At 41.0% G+C, this 20,470-nt stretch overlaps 2 protein-coding genes across 2 annotated transcripts; one reads left to right on the top strand and one right to left on the bottom strand.

Moving 5' to 3' along the window:
• The first annotated feature begins 2,397 nt into the window (after positions 1 to 2,397).
• On the top strand, positions 2,398 to 4,741 carry LOC6034810 (FAST kinase domain-containing protein 4). The gene is made up of 6 exons (XM_038248345.1): positions 2,398 to 2,583; positions 2,702 to 2,918; positions 2,983 to 3,161; positions 3,218 to 4,277; positions 4,337 to 4,406; positions 4,467 to 4,741. Exons 2-6 carry the CDS (start codon positions 2,702 to 2,704, stop codon positions 4,678 to 4,680), a joined length of 1,740 nt encoding a protein of 579 aa, XP_038104273.1. The 5' UTR covers positions 2,398 to 2,583; the 3' UTR covers positions 4,681 to 4,741.
• LOC6054745 (IQ and ubiquitin-like domain-containing protein) lies at positions 4,718 to 18,943 on the bottom strand. Its single transcript, XM_038248338.1, has 9 exons — positions 18,293 to 18,943; positions 18,024 to 18,169; positions 17,817 to 17,879; positions 17,287 to 17,554; positions 13,800 to 14,005; positions 13,595 to 13,735; positions 13,124 to 13,287; positions 5,348 to 5,486; positions 4,718 to 5,290 (listed from the first exon to the last, which is right to left on the bottom strand). Exons 1-9 carry the CDS (start codon positions 18,700 to 18,702, stop codon positions 4,746 to 4,748), a joined length of 2,082 nt encoding a protein of 693 aa, XP_038104266.1. The 5' UTR covers positions 18,703 to 18,943; the 3' UTR covers positions 4,718 to 4,745.
• Between the last annotated feature and the right edge of the window lie 1,527 nt (positions 18,944 to 20,470).

The following is a 20,470-nucleotide window of genomic DNA, read 5'->3' as shown; positions in this document are numbered from 1 at the left end:
GTATTGTAACATTACCTAACGACCTATTTAATAAATTGTAGGATTGTTTGGGGCATGGAAAATGTACGGTTGCACCCTATTTGGTGTATTATTAAGATCATTTAGGAAAAATCATTCGACAAATGGTGACTGTATGGTTGTTGACTATGCGGGGAGAATGTCTAACGCGAGTGTGTTAACACAAAAACGTGTTCGGCTATGTTTGGCTCTGAGAAAACGGAAAGAATATCAGTGTCAGAGGTTTTTTAAAGGTCCTATAATCTATTCTGTTTTATATATTTATAAGACTTATTGTCGGTACCGTGGTAAGCGTGATTGCCTCTCACAGAGTCGGCCTAGGTTCGATCCCAGAAGGTCCCGGTGGCAAATTTTGAGACGAGATTTGTCTGATCACGCCTTCCGTCGGACAGGGAAGCAAATGTTGGCCCCGGTCTAACCTAGAGGTTAGGTCGCACTATGGTACATTGGGTGGCCAAGTTTCAAAAAAGTGACCTTCTCCAAATATTTTTTGGTATTTTTTTCTCGAAAGTAAACATTCTAACTAAGAAAAATCCAAATTTTCAAAGCTCTAAGTTTGTTCATTACGGAGATACGCAAGCTGAAAATCAAAAAATGGAGTAAAAAACTAGCGTTTTTCGTAAAAAAGGCTGATTGTTTAATTTTAACATAGCTCAGCCATTTTAAATGTTTTATTAGGACAAATATACATCGTTGGAAAGGTAATGAGATAAGCTTTGAAACTATTAAGTCTCAAGTTATATGGCATGGACTCACAAAAAGAAACACACAGCAGTAAATAATAAATATTTGACTTAAAATGAATTTATTACGCTTAACAAAATTTTGTTGGAGGGAAGGAGGAGAGGGGGGGGGGGGTAAAAGAAAGAGGAGGGAGGGGTTGTGTCCTTAAAGTGGGGATGTATTAGCTTATCCATAATTTAATAATATAAACTTGCAATACAATATATATGCAATTCTGTTGCACTTGCAAATGTATGAAAAGATTATTTATTATAAACAATCAACTATTGAAAAACATAAAAAGTCATAAAAATCGACGTACACTCAACCCCCGGTGGTTGGTCACTTTTTCGTTTGACACTTTTTTAATTTGTACCCCGTTGGTTGGTCAAAGTCAAACTAAAAAGTGACGAACTGTCACTTTTTACACGGCGCTCACGCACACTTTCAAAACAAACGTTTGGTAGTGTGTGTGAACTCCGTGTAAAAGGGGTGTCAAACTAAAACGTGACCCCGTTCGTTTGACAACAGTTGTTGTCAAACCATCGGAGTTTGAGTGTATATCATTTCAATACTATACAATTACCCAAATTTGTATGAAAAAACATTTAAAAAGCAAAAAAATAATTTGGCCGCCTGTTTGTATGGAGATGGCCCATAGTGGGTCGTTAGCTCAGTCCAGGTGTAGGAGTCGTCTCCCTGGGTCCTGTCTCGGTGGAGTCGCTGGTATGCAGTTGAACTCACAATCCAAAGGTCGTCAGTTCGAATCCCGGGGTGTAAAAAGAGGTTTGCAATTGCATCAAGCCTTCGGACACCTAGTTTCGAGTAGGAATCTCGCAATCGAGAACAACGCCAAGGCAATGCTGTAGAGCGAATAATTTGATTTGATCTTTTTTATTTTTTTTAAGGAATTATTAAAAAAAACTCTAGAGTTGTATTTGGGGCATGATTATTCAGGCTTGAAAATTGTAGCTGATGAGAGCTGATAGTTTGATAATTTTACAGCACTGCTCAGAACCATCTGATGCAGTCTCCAAACGTCAGCTGAACCATTATGCGTCGAGTCCGTGATCGTATCCATGGTTTTCACGCCAGTATCATACGGGTGAGGCACTTCATGGTTCCAATCCGGATTGGTTCAGCTGCCGGAAGCTTTGAGCTCCTGGTCGACAACTGGTTTTACGTGCCTCGGGAAATGCCGCGCGTGGTTCACCTCGGTCTTCTTGTGCGGCCATCGCTAGAAAATCTAACAAAATCTTAAGCAACAATCTTAACTTCTGTCCATTCAGAACCTGGACCGGTTCTCGTCTTTCACGTACTTACCATTTTGAAAACTAGCGATGGTCCGATGATTTTATTGGCAGCTAGATTGGCAGGCATTGAAACTAACGCCTTTTGCTTATCTAAATATTGCCGCCGGAACTGCTACCTCAGTTGACCAACACTAAGTAAAAAAAAGTGCTTCGAAGCATCTTGATTGATTCACGCTTGAGTGAAGAAAAACAGGGTGATCGTGCCCAAATGTCTGTACTAGTGATCTGTACGGTTTGCCGAAACTCTGCTAAAAAGATTATCAACTCCATACAAGAAACGATTTTTTTCTGAATTAAGAGTGTAAAAACCATAAACAAAAGGAGGCGAAACACGCCGACCAGGAAATTTGACGTTTTGCGAAACCGAAAGGCAATGAGGTAAATCGGCAAAAAAAGTCTCGAAGCGAGCATTGTGAAATTTCTGCGATTTTCGGCGTAGATTCCGGTGCATTGGGCCGACGGACGGAAGTAAGCAGCTCTGGATTGTAACGAACTTTAGTGCGTAAACTGATTGGACGGCATTGACAAGGTATGTATCGAGATTTTGGTGGTCATGTATTTCCTCCCCGCGACCAGGGGTTAGATTACATAAAAATCACATCACTTGGAAGTCTTGTCATTAAACACGGCTCCTTCTTGTCTTGCAGATGTTTGGCATAACCAGAATCAGCCGGGGCATCGGTATGGGCATATTCAAGCGGAACTTTAGCGCACCGGTTGCGCCTTTTGCTTCTCATGTGGCGCCCGACGGAGACGGGGGTGGCGCCAAGCCGTCGGACCTGCCGGATCCGCAGCAGCCGGCGGCCGCCGGTCGTGCTAGAAAAAGTGCTGCTAAACTGGCTGCAGAGGGTGGTGTGGCCAAAAGTGGGTGCTTTTTTGAAGATGGTGTAATATGGGGAATAAAACGCTTAACATGGTACTATTTCAGATCCTATCGTGGCTGCCGCGTTTGCATCGTTGTTGCAAGAGGAGAAATCTCTGGAAGGTTCCAAGGGATCGTCTGGGACTGTTAGTGATATCGATGATCGTATTATTAATGCTGGCACCGTAAACGATCTGCTGGGAATTCCGGGACAGTCCAAGATTAACCGGAAGCAGGCATTGAAGGTATGAGCTGATCATGTTGTGATCTTATCTCGCTCAATATGCCTTTTTATCCTCAGATTGTTTCGATTTTGGCCGAATGGAGTTCGATTCAGAAGGTGAAGCTTTCAGACTTTGAGAATGACACTCGCTTTGTCCAGCTGTGCAGCGTGCTGGGAAGGACAAACAATCGCAACAACAACGGCAAAGGCGCGGCGAGCGCTCGTACAACACCTGCTACGTCACTCCACGTGGATGATTTGCAGACTGTGCTCGGTGTGACAGCGAACGATGAAGCCGCAAAGTTGATCGCTGGACTCACGATGCCGCAGATGATTAAGGTGATGACCTCGCTGGCACAAAAGAAGAAGCGGAGTACGCCTCTGCTTAGGTCACTGGCCTTCAACATAAGCAGCAATGCGACCCGGTTAAACCTGAAAGAGTGTGGCGATTTGCTCTACGCCATGGCAAGCCTCAATTTTCGGGATCCTGTCCTAACTGGCCGAGTATGCGTTGACGCTGAAGCCGAGCTGGCAAGTAATACAGACAAGCCGGCCCCGGTTGGGTCAATTCTGACAAGTTTGAGCATGCTCCGGTATCGCGACACGGCCATTCTGGATTCGCTCTCGGAGTGGATGGTGTCAAACAGTGAAATTTGCAAACCTTCCCACATGAGCGCTCTGTTCCTTTCGTTGGCCACGCTCAACCACGAGCCGTCAAACATGGATGCTGTCAAGACAAAGCTGGTAGCCAATCTTTCAGAGAGTGACTTTATCAAATCTACCGACTGGTTGAACATGGTCTGGTCATTCGCGGTGCTAAATTGTGCCTCCAGCAAACATCTGGCGTCGGTGCTTAAGCCTAGCTTTGTCGGGTGCTTAGAGAACGAAAGAAACGGAGAGCTGACCCCGGCTATAAAGATGAAGCTGTTGAACCTGAAGGCTTATGCTGGCATAATTCTTGGTGACGCTTCGGTTTGCAAAGAAATCAACGAAAATGATCCAAAGCTTTTCGTGCCTACCGAAGCGTCCAAAGAAAAGCGAGTGCTCATCGCCGGAATGTTGGACGCCCTCAAGAGTCTACTGCCATCGGAAAGTCACGTCAGCATCAACAAGCGAACACTGATGGGATTTGCCGTTGGTAAGCAATCTGATAAACAATTTCCATCGAAATGATCTCCAAACAATCTTGGTTTGCAGACGCTGAATGTGTCCTGGACGCCAAGTGCTTACCGCTGCCCGTAAACAAGGAACATCCAGGGGCGAAAAGGTACCTCCATCAAATCACTAAAATCTTCACTCTATTTAACCCGCAAACATCCAATTTCAGGATTGCCTTGCTGGTGCACGATTACCACGACATGTGCCAGGGACCGCACACGGCCCTCAACGGTGTTCAAAGCCTCGCCTGCCGACTGCTCCGAGCGGCCGGCTATTCCGTACTATCGGTGCCGTACCACGAGTTCAGCACCGCAGACAAGTTGCTGAAGCGAGTAGAGTATTTGCAGAAGGCGTTCAAAGCTATCGTTAGTGAGAAGCCGTAAGAAAATCCGTATCTAGTTGAATGTTTTACGCAGAGTATAAAATACAGAATGAAACAAAAAGGAATTTATTTGCACGAACCGCCCAGCCCAACCTTCCACCAGGTGCCTGACTCTACGAACACTTGATCAATGTCACGAAGCTGCTTGAACGTGTGTTTGCTCAATGCGTGTTTGTTGGTTATTTCTTTGAAAATGCTCGCCTCATAATACCGGTCTAAATGAACAATCCGTAAATGTGCCCGCGCCTCAGATTCCGTCAGGCAGATACAGTTCCACGGACTCCAGTCACTTCGTATGTCCCAACGTACAAGTCGCAGCTCGGCGCGGTTCGTTTCGTTCGATATCGCAGAATGGCCATGCCAAATACGTTCCACGATGTGCTTTATGTCGTTGTCCTGGATTATAAACGCATAAGACGCCAATGCTCCTCGTTTTTTCTCGTCACGACGAATTGACCGCAGAATCGACCTGTAAATTGCAATGTCCACAGCAGGCCCTTGCAGATCCGTGCAGCGTTCACAAATTGATGCGGAAGTTTGGCGAGTGTCTAGTGGGAACTTGGCTAAGACTTTAACACGGCTACACTTCTTACACAGTCGCGTGTTGGGAGCTGTGAATTAGGAACCCAGTTAGAACGCGACATAAACATCAAAATCATTAACTATACCTTTAGCAGGTGACTCGTTCTTGTCGCTGGTAATAATGTCCATTACAAGGGTCAGCTGTCGTTTTCTGAGCAAGTCTAAGCCATTCTGATTGACGTTGCAGATCAGCAGTTGGCGCTCTCTTTGAAGAAGCGATTCCAGCTAAAATGCAGTGACAAGGTGTTACAACATGACCAATATGACAACGATCAAAGTATGTATCATCAAGCGTTAATAATTTTATTTTTCAGTCCGGAAATGTAACCGACATTATAAGGATTTCCAATTTTTCAATACCCACAATAAAAAAAAATCTCCGGAACGGCTGAACCAATCTTAGCTCGCTAGGTACTTTTCAAAGGATGAAGATAAGTTAAGCTTTAAAAAAGTAATACCAACAAATTTTAAAAACATAGCACAACATAAACATAAAGTACCCCTACAGATCAAATGAAACTTGGTTTGCTCTTTAAACAGGATTCTGAGTTATGTTTTTTTTGGATATAAAAAATTGAGTTTTCAACGCGCCGAAGAAATCCATGATAATTTAAAAATTAGAGTGAAGGTGCAGCTGTTCCGGAATACTTTTGACCTGACAACATGCATATCACAGTTTATGTTTTTCAAAATCAAGCTTATTGAAGAAGCCCAAAACATGATGAACTAATCTAGTCTATTTAGGACGGGTTCTAGGTTGAAGATCCCCAATACTATGTTTAGACTAAGGCTTGATGACTAAAAATCCGTGTGATCCCATGGTATATATATAATAAACGAAATTACAAATTTCACTTTGCTATCAAAGTGCTTATGACTGGCACGTTTAAAAACATTCACAAAATTAACGGTGATTTATCAAATCTTCATGAGCTTCTATTTTTTTTTGTTAAACGTTTAAAAGTTTACGAAATATCAAGTTTCTTCACGAATAATATCGGTCTGAGTATTCTACGAAATCACCACTCGAAATGTACTAGCTCTGATCAAGCTCAAATTTGGTGGATCTATTAATTCTATCAAAACATATAAAAATCCCGATTTTGAATCAAATTGGACCATTCCTTCTTGTTTGGCACCGGCCCAAAGTTTTGCGATTTTTGTATTATTTTCAAAAAGCCTCTTTTGAAATAGTCTTGGGAACGAAAAATGATAGAGCAAAACTCTACAGCTATTTGAAAAGTAAATTGGACGCTGAATCGAATGGCTTCATCTGATTTTCGATTGCAATCAAACTTATGGTACGTTCGTTTGAAGAGCCGGTGCGGCACTGAGTGACGCACTCGTCGGTGCCAGTTTTGGTTCAATCGAACGTCATTTGTCAGTGCGCGTGGAATTCGCATGAAACTGAAAAAATATCGAGTGCGGCACTAGAGTTTAAGTTCCAAGATGGCGGCGAAACTCGTGCAGAACTAGCGCGAGTTGCTTCAAAGAAACACTTCAAGAATCTATGACATTTCCCCGAAACCCATATTACCGAAGGGACATTTCCCCGAATGCCATTTCCCCGAAAAGACACTTCCCCTAATAGTCATTTCCCCGAATTCCATTTACCCGAATTTTCCATTTCCCCTAATCGTCCACATCCCCGAATGCCATTTTCCCGAATGGGCCACAATCCCGAATGCCACTTACCCGATTAGTCATATCCCTGAATAGTCATTTCCCCTAATGCCATTTCCCCGAACGCGGTCAAGCGGAAATGCCCGGTGCCCCGGAGCGCGCGCGCTCCTGGGCACCGGGCATTTCCGCTTGACCGCGTTCGGGGAAATAGCATCTTTTAAGAATAAAATTGATGGCATTTTTATCACATCAAATTACATATAATATTTCTTGAAAGGTTCGTATTGGCTCTGAATGATCAACTTTCTTTTTGGCTTCATTCAGAACAGACGTAGCATTTTTGGGGGGAAGGGGTGTTGAAAGGTTTGGTACTATTCATTCAAATACAATGAATATTGTGATAGAAATTTTTTTTTATATATTCTCAACACAAATACTTTTTTTCTTAAAGACCTGATAATAATAATGCAATAGAAGTTTTGTTATTTTTTATGATTCAAAATAATATACCGTGCGATTTTCGTAGTACAGAACCCCGTTCACACTGATCATTTTATTCACATTGCTGGTTTGGGATTTGGCGAAAAGTATAATCAACAAAAACTTTAAATAAAATTGTACCTATTATTTCGATTTTTGGGTTTTTGAACAAAATTCGAATAAAGACAAATTTCCTTGCAAATTTCTCAAAAACAACATCTAATTATGCGGTTGAATACAAATGTTAATTGCACTAAAAAAAATCTAGTAAAGTCCAGACTCAGATAATCGAACCACTGAAAAAATAATTTTTCGATGTCTAATTTTCTATTGTCGAGCATAAGTAAAACTTTTAAATCCAAGATGGCGGCCAATATGGCGGTGTTGAAATACTGAAAAGATGCATTTTATTATTTAATATGCAATCAACTATTCAAATTTGACTAAAATGGGGTTGCAGAACTCAAATTTGTATTTAAAAGAAGGAAAAAAAAAGAAAAAAAATTGTTCGTGATTCGATTATCCGAAGTCCCATACAAACCTTCGGATAATCGAGTCTGGACTGTAATTGGGTCCTAAAATTAAGCTTAAATTTGTGATATTATTGTTCACAACGATAAAGCTTATTTTTCTAAGTACAATGACCTGGCAGAAAAGCTCCTACTTGACAGCTCGTTCCAAGGGGATCATAGTTGATCCATCGAAAAAATGTTGTCTTGTCAATAACTTCTTTTTTGCATAAAAATGAAAAAAAAAAAGTTATCAGAAATGGCTTCTTACCGTTGTTCATAAAAATTGACAAAGGGCTTTACTACCCAATTTACAGCATACCCGAAAAAGCTGTTTGTTCGGTAAAATTGAGAAAGAAAATAACTGTTATTCATGGAAAAAGGCTTTAGTGAAAATGACGATTAGGGGATATGAAAATTCGGGAAAATTTAAATTTAAATAAACGGCAATTGGCGTAAGTGTCACTTCGGGGAAATTGCATTCGGGGAAATGGCCGATTAGGGGAAATGGCATTCGGGGATATAGCCGATTAGGGGAAATGATATTCGGGGATATGGAATTCGGGGATGTGGCTGATTAGGGGAAATGGTATTCGGGGATGTGGCCAATTAGGGGAAATGATTTTCGGGGAAATGGCATTCGGGGAAATGTCATTCGGGGAAATGAGCTAGACCCTTTGACAGCTCTGAGTGCGGCACTCAGTGCGAAACTAGCCATCAAACGAACGTACCATTAAATGCATGCAATTTTCTCAATATACATGCGATTTAAATTTGAATTAAACTTCACCATCGTGTTCCCTAGACGATTTTACTAAAGAACCAGTTTTTCGAGTACCTATTGGACGATTTTTTAAGCTTGCAGTTGCAGAATATATATATATATATATATATATATATATATATATATATATATATATAAATTAGGTGTTTCATCCAAACAAAAAAGTTCTCAGAATCAGGCAAACCGAGGTTCCCCTAGTAGAGGATACCCATAGGGACTCTCATGCCAAATATCAGCCCATTTGGTTGAGAATTGGCCTGTCCCCAGCGGTTCAAAGTTTACATGTAAATTACTATGGGATTTTTATGCTTTTCGTTCAATCGTTCCTACAGGTCTGGGGACAACCTGGATTCACTCGGAATAAAGACAGGTGTGTAAAGGATGGTCCAATGAACAAATTCCAGAAGGAATTAGGGTTGTCCATTCTGTCCCCAAGGTGCGCATTGGATCGACGTCCGGTGTCTCCAGAATCAACGATTCACCCTTCAAATGTACGCATTGTCCTTAGTATGCTATGACGGCTAGCTGAAAATTACGACGCCCCATGTCAGACGGTGAAATCGTCCAATAGGTACTCGAAAAACTGGTTCTTTAGTAAAATCGTCTAGGGAACACGATGGTGAAGTTTAATTCAACCTCGGTTTGCCTGATTCTGAGAACTTTTTTGTTTGGATGAAACACCCTAATATATATATATATACTATAGTAAACATGGGAAGATGTGCTTGTTCTTTTTTTCGTTAAAAAGATATGCGTCGCATCTCGTAAAAGGAAAAAGAGAGGGCAAACAAACCACGATTTGCTTGTTTGGTGTGTTTGTGTGACAACTGCTCGTGTTGAAGAGAGCGAGTGTGTGAGAGGCAGTCAACGTCGATGATACGACGGTCATCGTCACTGCACCGCCGTCATTGATGACTCTCTTGTTCTGGGCTACGGGCAATGCCCGGCTTATGAGAGAGAGAGCGAGGAGATTGATCGACGAACTGTGGCGCTTGCTGAGGGGGAGCGGGAGGATGAGTTTCGTGTGCAGAGGCTGACTGCTGCCCCACCGTTTCCAGGTGGGAGAGCGACGGAAATTTCTGTTGCGCTTGCCGACTGCATTTGGCGGATGCTGCAATGATGTTAGAGTTCGCTGTTCGCTCGCGTACTCGACAGTTGGTGCCTGCAAGGACTGGGGTCGGAGAGCAAGAAATTGGGAAGGTTGAGGATCAAGGGGGTTTCGCTTCACCTCAGGTATGCTTTTCCTTTTCAGATGTTAAGTCAGCAGTTTTCTTCAAGGTGAGTCTGATTATTTTTGCAATGTATAATTATGACATGTGCACACATGTAAAAATATTAAATAATAATTTTCATGAAATTTTAAACCCACCAGAAGTGGTGATCCATGTTAGTACTATTTACTAAATATTATTTTCTCTACCAACAGGTAGCGAGTTGTGGCGCTATAACCACGGCAAATAGTGTCCAGGGCATTTGTGGAAATACAATGTCCCATCCCCGAGGGTCCCGGAGCACCAAAACTTCTTAGCATGGTGCTCCCAACGATTTATTGCTTAAACAAACAGGAACGTGAGCGGGGGGATCCCCACGTTTCTTCCTCCCCTGTAGATTCAGAATTGTGTTGTTGTTTGAACATTCGTGCTCAAACTCAACCCACTTCAACGAATCATCTTTGCGGTAAACTTTACGCAGTTGGCCTGGCCGCTTTAACTTTTGTGATGTTTCAAAGCAATTTATTGCATTGGGGCACTGCAATTGTTAATAATGACAAGAGGATGCTAGGCGTTAATCAACCTAAGGCATTTTCCAGGATGCCCTCGAAAGACTGGCTGCGCTAGGGTTAGATTAGATTAGATTAGATTAGAAAGATATGCGTCGCATCTCGCGACGCCCGAGACGCATTTTTTTCCGGGATCCACCAGAGAACCTGGAACCGGTCCCAAAGTGGTTAGATTGGTCCAAACATTATTTTGAACATCATAAATCAGCTTAACCCTGTAACGCCCATGGTTACTCCAGAGCACCACTTATTTTTGTCTTCAAAATTAAATATCTTTGTGACTATGCACTTTTTCAACCATGTTCAGCCTGCGTTAGTTTATATAGAATGTTAACTTGTAACCAATAAAATTTATATATATAGAATGTTAGCTTGTTACCAATTAAATTTATATATAGAATGTTAACTTGTAACCAATTAAATTAATATATAGAATGTTAACTTGTAACCAATAAAGTTTCATCCAATTTGGTCGATCCAGTTACGAGTAATGGTGATATAGCTGTTCAATGTTGGAGTTACACCATTTTTCACTTGCTTGGTAGTCCGCGGGATAATTTCGTGGATGGAAGTTAATGTGTTAATAAGTGCTCAAAACTTTTGAAAAAATTGTCAGAACTTTTGGGCTTACTAGAAAGATCTGTCAAGACCTTTCAAAAAATATATAAAAAGGCGAGGGGTTTTTTTTTACAAAACTCACCCCTTTAAAATTATCTAGACTTTAGCCAAAATCATTGCTTTAAGCATAACTTTTGAAGAACTTTACTCAATTTCATAATATCTGAAGCAGCACGAGATAAGGGTGGATAAGCATTTTGCTCCAGGTAACTTTTTCACAAAACTCGAAGTGTATAACAATAGCTGGCCTCCCCAGCTATATTTCAACACTGCGGGTTTGGTAAAATAGGTGCCTGTTGTTTCGGATTTTGCAAATAGTTCAAAAAGGCAAAGGTTGGTGTGAGCACACACTTAATTTTATTAAAAATTTGTTTTCAGGGAGTTAAAATATACATTTTCATCTATTATCAAAACAAATTTTAAGACATTTGGTTGTATCATTGCCAAGGTATAGCTATTTGAAGTTAATAGTTTCAAAAAACGGGTGCCACAATATCTCAACACTGCCTTAACCAAATGGGCTCAAATTTTTGGTGAAGACTCGTTAAACCGGTCCTGTGTGCATGACGAAGGCCGATTTTCAAGAAACTCATTTTATAAAAAGATGGAAATATTGTTGTGTTTTTTCATATAAACAATCGTCAGTTTTTGATTTTTGTATTTTTTTACAAAGCAACATTTCAAAATCGGGCTCCGTCCTGCATACGGGATAAGTCTTGAGAGTCTTCACCCCGAATTTCAGCCAATTTAGCCCATCCCATCTCGAGATATCGTGGCATCCGTAAATCAACTCGTTGTTTAGAGAAAAACTTTCAGACAAATTGACAGCCCGTTTTGCGCACGGCAAAATGTTGAGCTTAAAATCGTCTCTAACTAAGTTTAATATCATCATGAAACTATCAGGAGTAATTGAAAAAAAATTTTTTACTGGATTTAATAAATTTTCTGTAAGTTGAAATTTTGTGAATTTCTACATGTATGTATGAATGAGATTAGAACTATCCAAATCGGTTAAGCCAGTCCGGAGATAATCGAATGCATTTTTTAGGTGGACAGACTCACATCCAGACACACACACATGTTAAGTTTTAGGTGTTCATTTTTCTAGTGATTTTATAGCCTTTCCTAATTGAAGTGCATTTTTTTATCCTTAACTAATCAGAGGGTGATAAAAAATCATCCGAATCATGCCAATTACGAGAGAAAAGGTCAGCTCTTATTGTGCATAAATTTCCCCAACCATGCATTCATCCGTACAAAATGTGTGCCAATTGGCACGTGTGAATGGGTGTGTAATATTGTCTAATTTTCGAATAACACAGTTTCAGCCGCGGCTGATGGGCTGCTGCTCCCCACAATGCAACCAACCACTGGCGGGTCTAATCAAACCGCTTCGCCAGTCAAATCGGTTGTCTTTGGACTATTTTCCCCGTAATTACACAACTTTTACAGCCAGGCTCGGGGATGACCCCGACACTTTGCCTCCACCATTAGCAGCCGTATAGTAGTTTAGTTCGACCGTCGTCGGTGGTGGCCGGTGCCGATGATGCCGGGCGGTCGCGCCAAACGAAAGCAAAATGATCCATCAATCTATTCCAAATTATGGTGTGAATGTGGCTGAGGTGCACCTTAATAAATCTGCACTAGGGTGACTAGAGGACGAAATCATCACGCTCGCCAAGTCAAACCTACGGGTCATATATTAACTCTTCTTCAAAGCCATTTCAGCAACCCAAAAGTTATGAATGAACGAGTAGAAAATAATGAAACAGTTTTAATTCAAAAGAAAGACCTAATTTATAAATTATTAGAACGATGTTTCAAAGACATCTCTTGAGAGAAAAAACTGAAGTCTGGCAAATGAAACACTCAATAACCTAATTTTCTCGTCACCCTAGTGTACACCTGCGTGGGGCTGAGAAATTAAGCCAAAGATCAGCTGGTTTAGCTGCAAAGTGGTTGCAAACCGGAAGGAAAAGCCCAATCGATGATTTATAACACACACACATTGAGTTGATTTCGTTTTTGGATATTATTGGATAAACTCTGGGTCAACATTAAGACTCACCTCATCTACCGCCGGATGGTCCTCCTTTGCGATAACGTCCGACAGGTGGTTCAGAACTTTGATTCGGTCCGTATTGCTCAACGTGTCGTCCACCAACTTTCGGTAATAGTTGGCGAGAAAACGTACCCGCTGATTCCTCAGCGTATCCATTTGAATGGTCAAATCTGCACAAGAACAATGAAAAGCGAATAATTTCGCTGCAATTTTTCTTCCCGCGCCGCGTGGTGTGGATGCCCCGTGCTGGTGGAAATAATATTTGAGATTTGGTTTCCACATTTGGTTATTGTTTGGTGTCATTATGTTTGGTTAAAACTTTTCCAATGATCATACAAGCAATTTGAATATGAAATTCGACGTTCATTAAACTTTCATTATGTTTGAAAAAAGGCATTATGGAAAAACTTGTTATTCATCTGAAATTTCCACCAGCTCGAGAGCATAACAGCGGTAGGCCGCGCACATTCCGCTTACTGTTATAGCCGACCCATTTCACAGGGTCGCCTAATTTTTTCAAAATTTGCTCATTGCGAACTTTTTTCGCTTCCTGTTGCAGTAATTGTCGCTGTCGCTCGATGCCGTTTAATAGTTGTACTTCTTTGTCCAGAAGTTGATCTGTTGAGGCAATGAACTGTTAGCATGCACATTTTCACTGTAGGTAAGATTGAGGGCTTCTTACGCATTTCGGCGATCTTTGGAGCGCCGGAGTACTTTTCGCTAATCCGTTTCAGTTCGTTTTCCTTCCACAGCTGAACCTGGGCGTAAAGAGCATCAAAGTCTTCCTTAGTTTTGGGGAAGGTTTTTACGATGCATTCCTTCCGGCACTCTTCTTGGCGAGCTTTCGAGCGCTTACCTTCGCGGCGCTTCTGTTCTTTTTGGAGACGTCTAAAATAATGAAAACATGTCGATTCGCCATTAAAGCCGCTTCCCAAGAATTTTATTTCCCTGAAATGTTTTTTTTTTTACCCAGAGATGTGTGAATTTCTATGAACATCACAATCTTTAATTCTTATAAAAAGAAGAGTGCCTTTCTTTTTAATATCTTCAAATCTTATAGCAATAACAATCTATCCTTCATTTGGTCAAACAACAACGTGAACCATTTCCAGAATAGTTTTATTCTAGGATATGGGGCCACCTTTTTTGAGAATTCTAGGTCTCCCCATCCCAATCTCCCCATGTGGACAATTGGGTCCTAAAATTAAGCTTATATTGGTGATATTATTTTTTACAACGATAAAGCTTATTTTTTAGTACAATGACCCTTTGTACGACCACACAAGTAACCATCCAGCACTAATTAAAGTAATTAATCAGCAGGATACTGGCACTTCAATTGCTGATTAGTCACCCAACAGCATTTGTTAATGCAAATCAGCACTGGTTCAACTGCACAGTCAATAGCTGTTATAATGCTGATTTAGAGCTACGCCTAGCAACACTTCCAAGATTATTCATCAAACTGGCAACACGATTCTGATTTTGAGTGAAGAGCGAAAGAGAGAGTGAACAAAGGAAAATAAACTTCTCGCTCACTCGTCGTCATGTCCGAAATTTGGAAATTAGCAGAAATTAGCATAGAGTTTTTTCTTTTCAGTTAAGTTTTAACTCGGTTTTTCATGTAAGCATGTGAAATAATTTGATTGTTTAAGATTTTTACAGAGTTGCTTTATTCATTTTCAAGCATTTTCACGTTCATGACATGTTTGTAGGAAGAATTTGTGTTTAAAGTGGTTTATTTTGTACATGCATAAATATAAATATGTTTGATTAATAAAGAAAATCAATTGATTTTGATGAATTTAAACCTTTTTTTTAATGTGATCAAGAACAAAATTTATGTATTTTAGCCTATAGTCTGAAACAGTAAACACAATTGTGTTTACTGTCTTAAGATGTCTTAAGATGCTTTGAAGTTGCACTGGGAAATTACTTCTCACTTAGCCGTGCGGACACGGGCTCAGGACCATCACCACAACTGCGATGTCAACTTCCATACCCCTCTGCAGAGCATCATCCCCACAATCAGTCGATAATGCAGTTATAAGCAAGTTAAAAATAGAATAGAAATCGTGTGAAGGCAAGGGAGAGAGGGAGAGCGAGAGCAATTTTTGTTTTGCTCTCTGTTTTTTTTTGTTTTGGCATTTTCCGCAGGGGTGGACAGAAACAGTCGAGGCCAGCACTAAACCAGCCGAGTAAAGTCCAAACGCGGCCATTATTCAGCAGTCAGCACTACAGTAGCTGTTAGTGCTGACATAAAAACTGTTCAGTTTTTACTCCCAGCTGTAAAAGCGCATTAAATGCTGAAGTGTGGCTATGTTTAAGTGCTGGATGGTTACTTGGGGCACATTAACTTCGCCAGTGCCTTCTTTACAGAGAGTATCCTACTTGACAGCTAGTTTCAAGGGGACCATAGTTTATCCACCGTAAAATGTTGTCATGTCAATTTATTTACATACAAATTTACTTGGGCTTTAGGACCTATGAAAACAAATCTGTAGAAAATAAAATAAATCACAAAAAAAATATTTTTCGCCTGCAAATTTTATTCACCCGCGAAAAGAGAGGGGGCGAAACTCGCAATAAAAAAATCGCTCCCGAATTTCTCGAAAAAATCAATCAGTTGAAGATTTTTTGTGATTTTCCTGGTTAGCACCACTTAAAATTATTTATTTCGTTTTGTTCACACACATTACCCATCTACAATAAGTGACAATTCATTTTTCGACGTGAGACGTTACACCTGCAAGTCAAAAACAAATCAAATTATTCGCTCTACAGCATTGCCTTGGCGTTCTCAATGGAGCACCCGCAGTCGAGCAGTTTTTGACAGTTCGCTCCATAAGAAATACATTGTAGAAAAAAGCAAAAACTGCTCGAATGGAAGTGCTCCATTGAGAGATTCCTACTCGAAACTAGGTGCCCGAAGGCTTGATTGTTGAGGCAATTGCAATCCTCTTTTTACACCTTAGCTTCCATCCACCCCGGGATTCGAACTGACGACCTTTGGATTGTGAGTCCAACTGTCTACCAGCGACTCCTCCGAGGCAGGACCCAGGGAGACGACTCCTACGCCTGGACTGAGCTAACGACCCAACCTAAAGGTTAGACTGGGGCCAACATTTACTTCCATGTCCGACGGAAGGCGTGGTCAGACAAATTTCGTCTCGAAAACTGCCACCGGGACCGTCTGGGATCGAACCCAAGCCGACTGGGTGAGAGGCAACCATGCTTACCCCCACACCACGGGTCCCGGCAAGTGTGGTAGTGAAAAAGATGTTTCGGCGTTTGCATTTGCTAAAAAATGCTGCTTATTTTAAATGAACTGCGGCTTTTTGGTAAAAATAATCGCAAATACGGTAAAATGTACCATGCATCCACAAAATTGCATGGTAGCAATTACGAAATCATAATCATTCTCTCCATATTGGAGGGTAAAATTACCATACCGCTCTCGACATGGTAAAACTGACTGCGTTAATCACACATCTCACATCATCAATTTTCTACTGAAATTTCAGTAAACGTATGGAGCGTGGACAACCGGCAACTTAACCACCCCCTCCCCCCCCCTCCCTTCTAGATTGTCTATGTGGTTTATGGATGGTCCCTTATTAATATAAAATACATATTTAGAAAGAGAATAATTCAACAATGTGCTAGTTATTTGAGGAACACAAGTTTTTGATTGAAATTGGCCTCCTCAACACAACAATAAATAAAACGCTACCAATCAACTGAAAAGAAATATTCAAAATTCCATGGGAAAAGTCACCCCGATACGCGGGTAGGTACGCAAATTGCAACGATGTGACCGATTTGCCTAGGCACACTCTCTCTTCCGAAAATTGGTGTCTCTCTGCAAAAATGAGAAAAATTGGCCAGGGCACTTCGGTGGCGAAGGCAGAAAAACTGCCATGAAACGATCGCTGAACGATTGCGTCGCAAAAATTTGTAGGGTTTGGGGGTGGAATTCCGGTAGTCTTTTGGAAATGTACACTAATACTATTCTACTAGTGAACTATTCTTAAATTTTTATATTAAAGTGCAATATACATTCGACAAAGTTGAAAAAAGTCCATTTGCAAATGTTTTTTTAAGTTCAATGACTTAAATTGTTTTCAAAATTACAGCCATCTACCTTAAAAAAAGGGAAGTACACTCACCGCCATTCTGCAGCACACTGCTTGATTGCTTTCTCCCACATGTAGCGCCTAAAATTGCGCTGAATTAGTGTTACCTTCCCGATTAGATCGATGCGCTTCGTCATTTCATCGTAGCTCTCGTAGCTTCCGGTGCTCACGGTCCGATCAGTGTACTTTGAGGCATAGGAAAGCTCGGTCGCTTCACCGTAGTTGGTTGTGGCTCGATCGCGGGGTGTATCAATTTCGATGGCCTTTTCCTCCACGGTTTGCGTATCACGGCTTTGGATTCCTAAAGCAGATTTCGTTAAGCAACCCGAGGATTGGGGTTGAAATTAAAAAGGATTAAAATTGTACCAGCGGGATATCCGGATTCGGACGGTTTTGAATGATTAGATTGTAAGATGCGTTGTGGAATGATGTTGAGAGACTTTTACTTTGCCAAGGAATATTAATTGTAAACTTTTTTAGGTATCAGGCAATCAAAGATTTTTTAGCTTCATTCTATAACACAAAGAATAGCGATCAATGATTTAGAAAATTGTTCAAAATACCTGCAAATTTAATTCTTTCAAGAGGAGGTCCAGTCTGGGTGAAGGCATCGTGAAACTCGATTTCTAGAATAAAAAATTGTGCATAATAATTTTCTGCTCAGCTAGTGAGTTTACAGATGTAATAATCAAAAGAAATGGGAAGATGGCAAAAAAAACACGAAAGAGAAGGAAAACCAAAATGGAAGCAGGTAGATGAATTGATTTTACTTGTGATTTTATCTACATAACCGCCGACGAAAGGTTTAATGATGGCTTGATTTTCGATTTCAACCACAAGGTCACGGCTGGCACTGCCCTCTCCGGACTCGTCAGCTGGCACTCGGACAGTAATTATATCCGGCAAGCTGAAATTGCTGGAAGACAGAGGACAACAGTAATTAGTAATCCCGGCCACTTGTTATTAACTTTGATTGGTTAGGGTGCACGAGATCGTTGCCAGGTGTCTTATTCGACACCTAGTTTGCCGGGGAACTTACTTGTAGTACTGCTTTGGTTCCAATCGGACGTTGGCCAAACAAGCATTTTCGGTTAGTTCCAGCTCCATGTCGATGACTCCGTAATCGTTGTCACATAAGTCAAACAACCGCTGGCTGTCCTTCAGTGGGTTTGTGCTGTTGACTTGCTTTAGGACGAGATATTTTTGCTGGATTTGAAACTTCGTCGAAATGTCTTTTTTAACCTCGTCGATCGTGTAAATGTTCGGATATGCGTGGGTTACTATGTGAAATTTCAAGATACGAAACTTGACGGTAACGTCTTTCAGTATTAGAATTTCATCCTCGTCGTGACCTTTCTGTTGCAATTCGCCATAGTCAACCTCCTGGTCTTCTAGGTCATCCACAGAAGTGGTTACTTCCGGAACCTTAGTGTCTGACTCCTTAGACATCGCTCTAATCGTAGCTCTAAACTGCTGCTTCCGAAAATAGTGTTTCTCTGATGCCACCAAACTAGTTATATGGTACCGGTATCGATTCTCGGAGTTATATTGGTTGTTACGGTAGCATAGCTTAGCAACAGCTATGCTGCAGGAATTGCCATAAACTCGACTTGACTTGAAATGAGGGATGTGCAAATATGGGACCAAAGAGCCTATGAAAATATATTTATCGAATTCCTCGGAAAATTTTACATAAAATATCAAAAATGGTTGAAGTTATGTTTTCAATATTTCGAGATACGATTTTTTGAATTTAAAAACCGTGTTTTCCGACGCGCCGCGCGCCAAAACGGGAAAAAAATCTACTCTTTTTGCCTTCCTCACCTCAATGAGGAAAGGCTATAAAATCACTAAAAAAATGAACTTTTTTATTAGACCTCGTAGACCCCCCTTCGCGTATACCTATCGACTCATAATCAAATTCTGAACAAATGTCTGTGCGTGTGTATGTCTGTAAGTCCGTGCACCGAAAAATATGCACACGATTATCTCCGGACTGGCTGCAGTTATGAGCACTTAAGTGTTATTTATAAAAAAAAATTGAGGCCGGATTTTAAAAATTTTGATGAAAAAGTTGTCCGGATCTGTCATGCGACCCATCGTTAGATAGGTAGTCAAAAGACCTTTCCAACAAGCCCAAAAAATTGAAGATCTGACAACCCTATCATTTAATTTAATTCATTTCATTTTAATAAAGCAACCTTACATTGGTGCAGTTGTTATCTTGAGCCAGAGTTCGGAAAACCACTCACACTCACAAATCGAGTATTCTTCCTCACAGCAAACACTCTCGATACTCACCGTGAGTATGAGGGCTGAGTAAATTTACTCATATTTGAGTAAAATGAGGGCGTGAGTAGGCCGTTTCCAACCATTTGTTATTTACAAAATCAATGACCACATCAATCAAAAATCAAGCATCTTCATCAATCGGTTGTACATTCGAGGTACCGTAATCTGGGGTGAACCGGGACTACAGTCTGAATAGGGACAGCAGTTTTTAGTGCACTTAAAGCTTTTAAATTTGAAAATGGATGTACACATTTTGTTGGCCTGAGTCTGTTCTAACCGAAACCAACCAGAAAAATCGAAATATTGTGCTCCAACATGGTTATAACTGCTGTCCCAATTCGCCCCATGTGTCCCGATTGACCCCAGTTTACGGTAGCGTAAATGTCTACAAATCCGAAGGTTCTGTGTTGGTGTGCTATAAATATATATATATTTTTTTGGCATCAGTCTGGATTTTTTTTTTGTATTGCTGCAAAAGAAACCTTGGATTGTCAAAGTCCAGCGGTCGGTGGGGGAATATTTTCATAATTTTAAGATCGGTGGTCGGTTGATTCCGTTGTAGATTGACTTACCACAGGGTAAATCGGAGGCCGCACAGCCGAGGGGCAGCTTTTGCAAGTGGATGTTGGCAGCCATACCAAAAGGATATGGACTTGTTGCTGTGGGTAATGGTCACTACCGGCCTTCGATAACTGTGTACGGGTGAATGGCCGTGTTGCTGACGTAACTGGCCACCCCGGTCGTTGACAGTTGTACCAATATTTCTTGCCTAAGAACCAGGACACGCCGGTGGAACATCAGCAGCCGCCGGTGGCCCAAGCCTAAAGCTGTCCAAAGCACTGGATCGGCTTTTTTTTTTAATTTTCAGTGAACCTCCAAGCCAAAGCCACCGGCGGCTACTGCAACTTCTTCGGCATGTCCCGAT

Source organism: Culex quinquefasciatus, chromosome 1, assembly GCF_015732765.1.
Source record: "Culex quinquefasciatus strain JHB chromosome 1, VPISU_Cqui_1.0_pri_paternal, whole genome shotgun sequence".
Lineage (NCBI taxonomy): Eukaryota > Metazoa > Arthropoda > Insecta > Diptera > Culicidae > Culex > Culex quinquefasciatus.
Note: the sequence above shows the minus strand (reverse complement) of the source record. Positions and strands in the feature narration are given on the sequence as shown.

What these genes read in the sequence shown, in the direction of transcription:
- LOC6034810 (XM_038248345.1), top strand. Translation starts at nt 2,702, where the DNA reads ATGTTTGGCATAACCAGAATCAGCCGGGGCATCGGTATGGGCATATTC. An exon ending in AGAGGGTGGTGTGGCCAAAA is followed by an intron (nt 2,919 to 2,982) that starts GTGGGTGCTTTT and finishes GTACTATTTCAG; the next exon opens with ATCCTATCGTGGCTGCCGCG. An exon ending in ACTGATGGGATTTGCCGTTG is followed by an intron (nt 4,278 to 4,336) that starts GTAAGCAATCTG and finishes CTTGGTTTGCAG; the next exon opens with ACGCTGAATGTGTCCTGGAC.
- LOC6054745 (XM_038248338.1), bottom strand. Translation starts at nt 18,702, where the DNA reads ATGTCTAAGGAGTCAGACACTAAGGTTCCGGAAGTAACCACTTCTGTG. An exon ending in TTATGTAGATAAAATCACAA is followed by an intron (nt 17,880 to 18,023) that starts GTAAAATCAATT and finishes TTTTTATTCTAG; the next exon opens with AAATCGAGTTTCACGATGCC. An exon ending in CAGTGTGCTGCAGAATGGCG is followed by an intron (nt 14,006 to 17,286) that starts GTGAGTGTACTT and finishes TCATTATTTTAG; the next exon opens with ACGTCTCCAAAAAGAACAGA.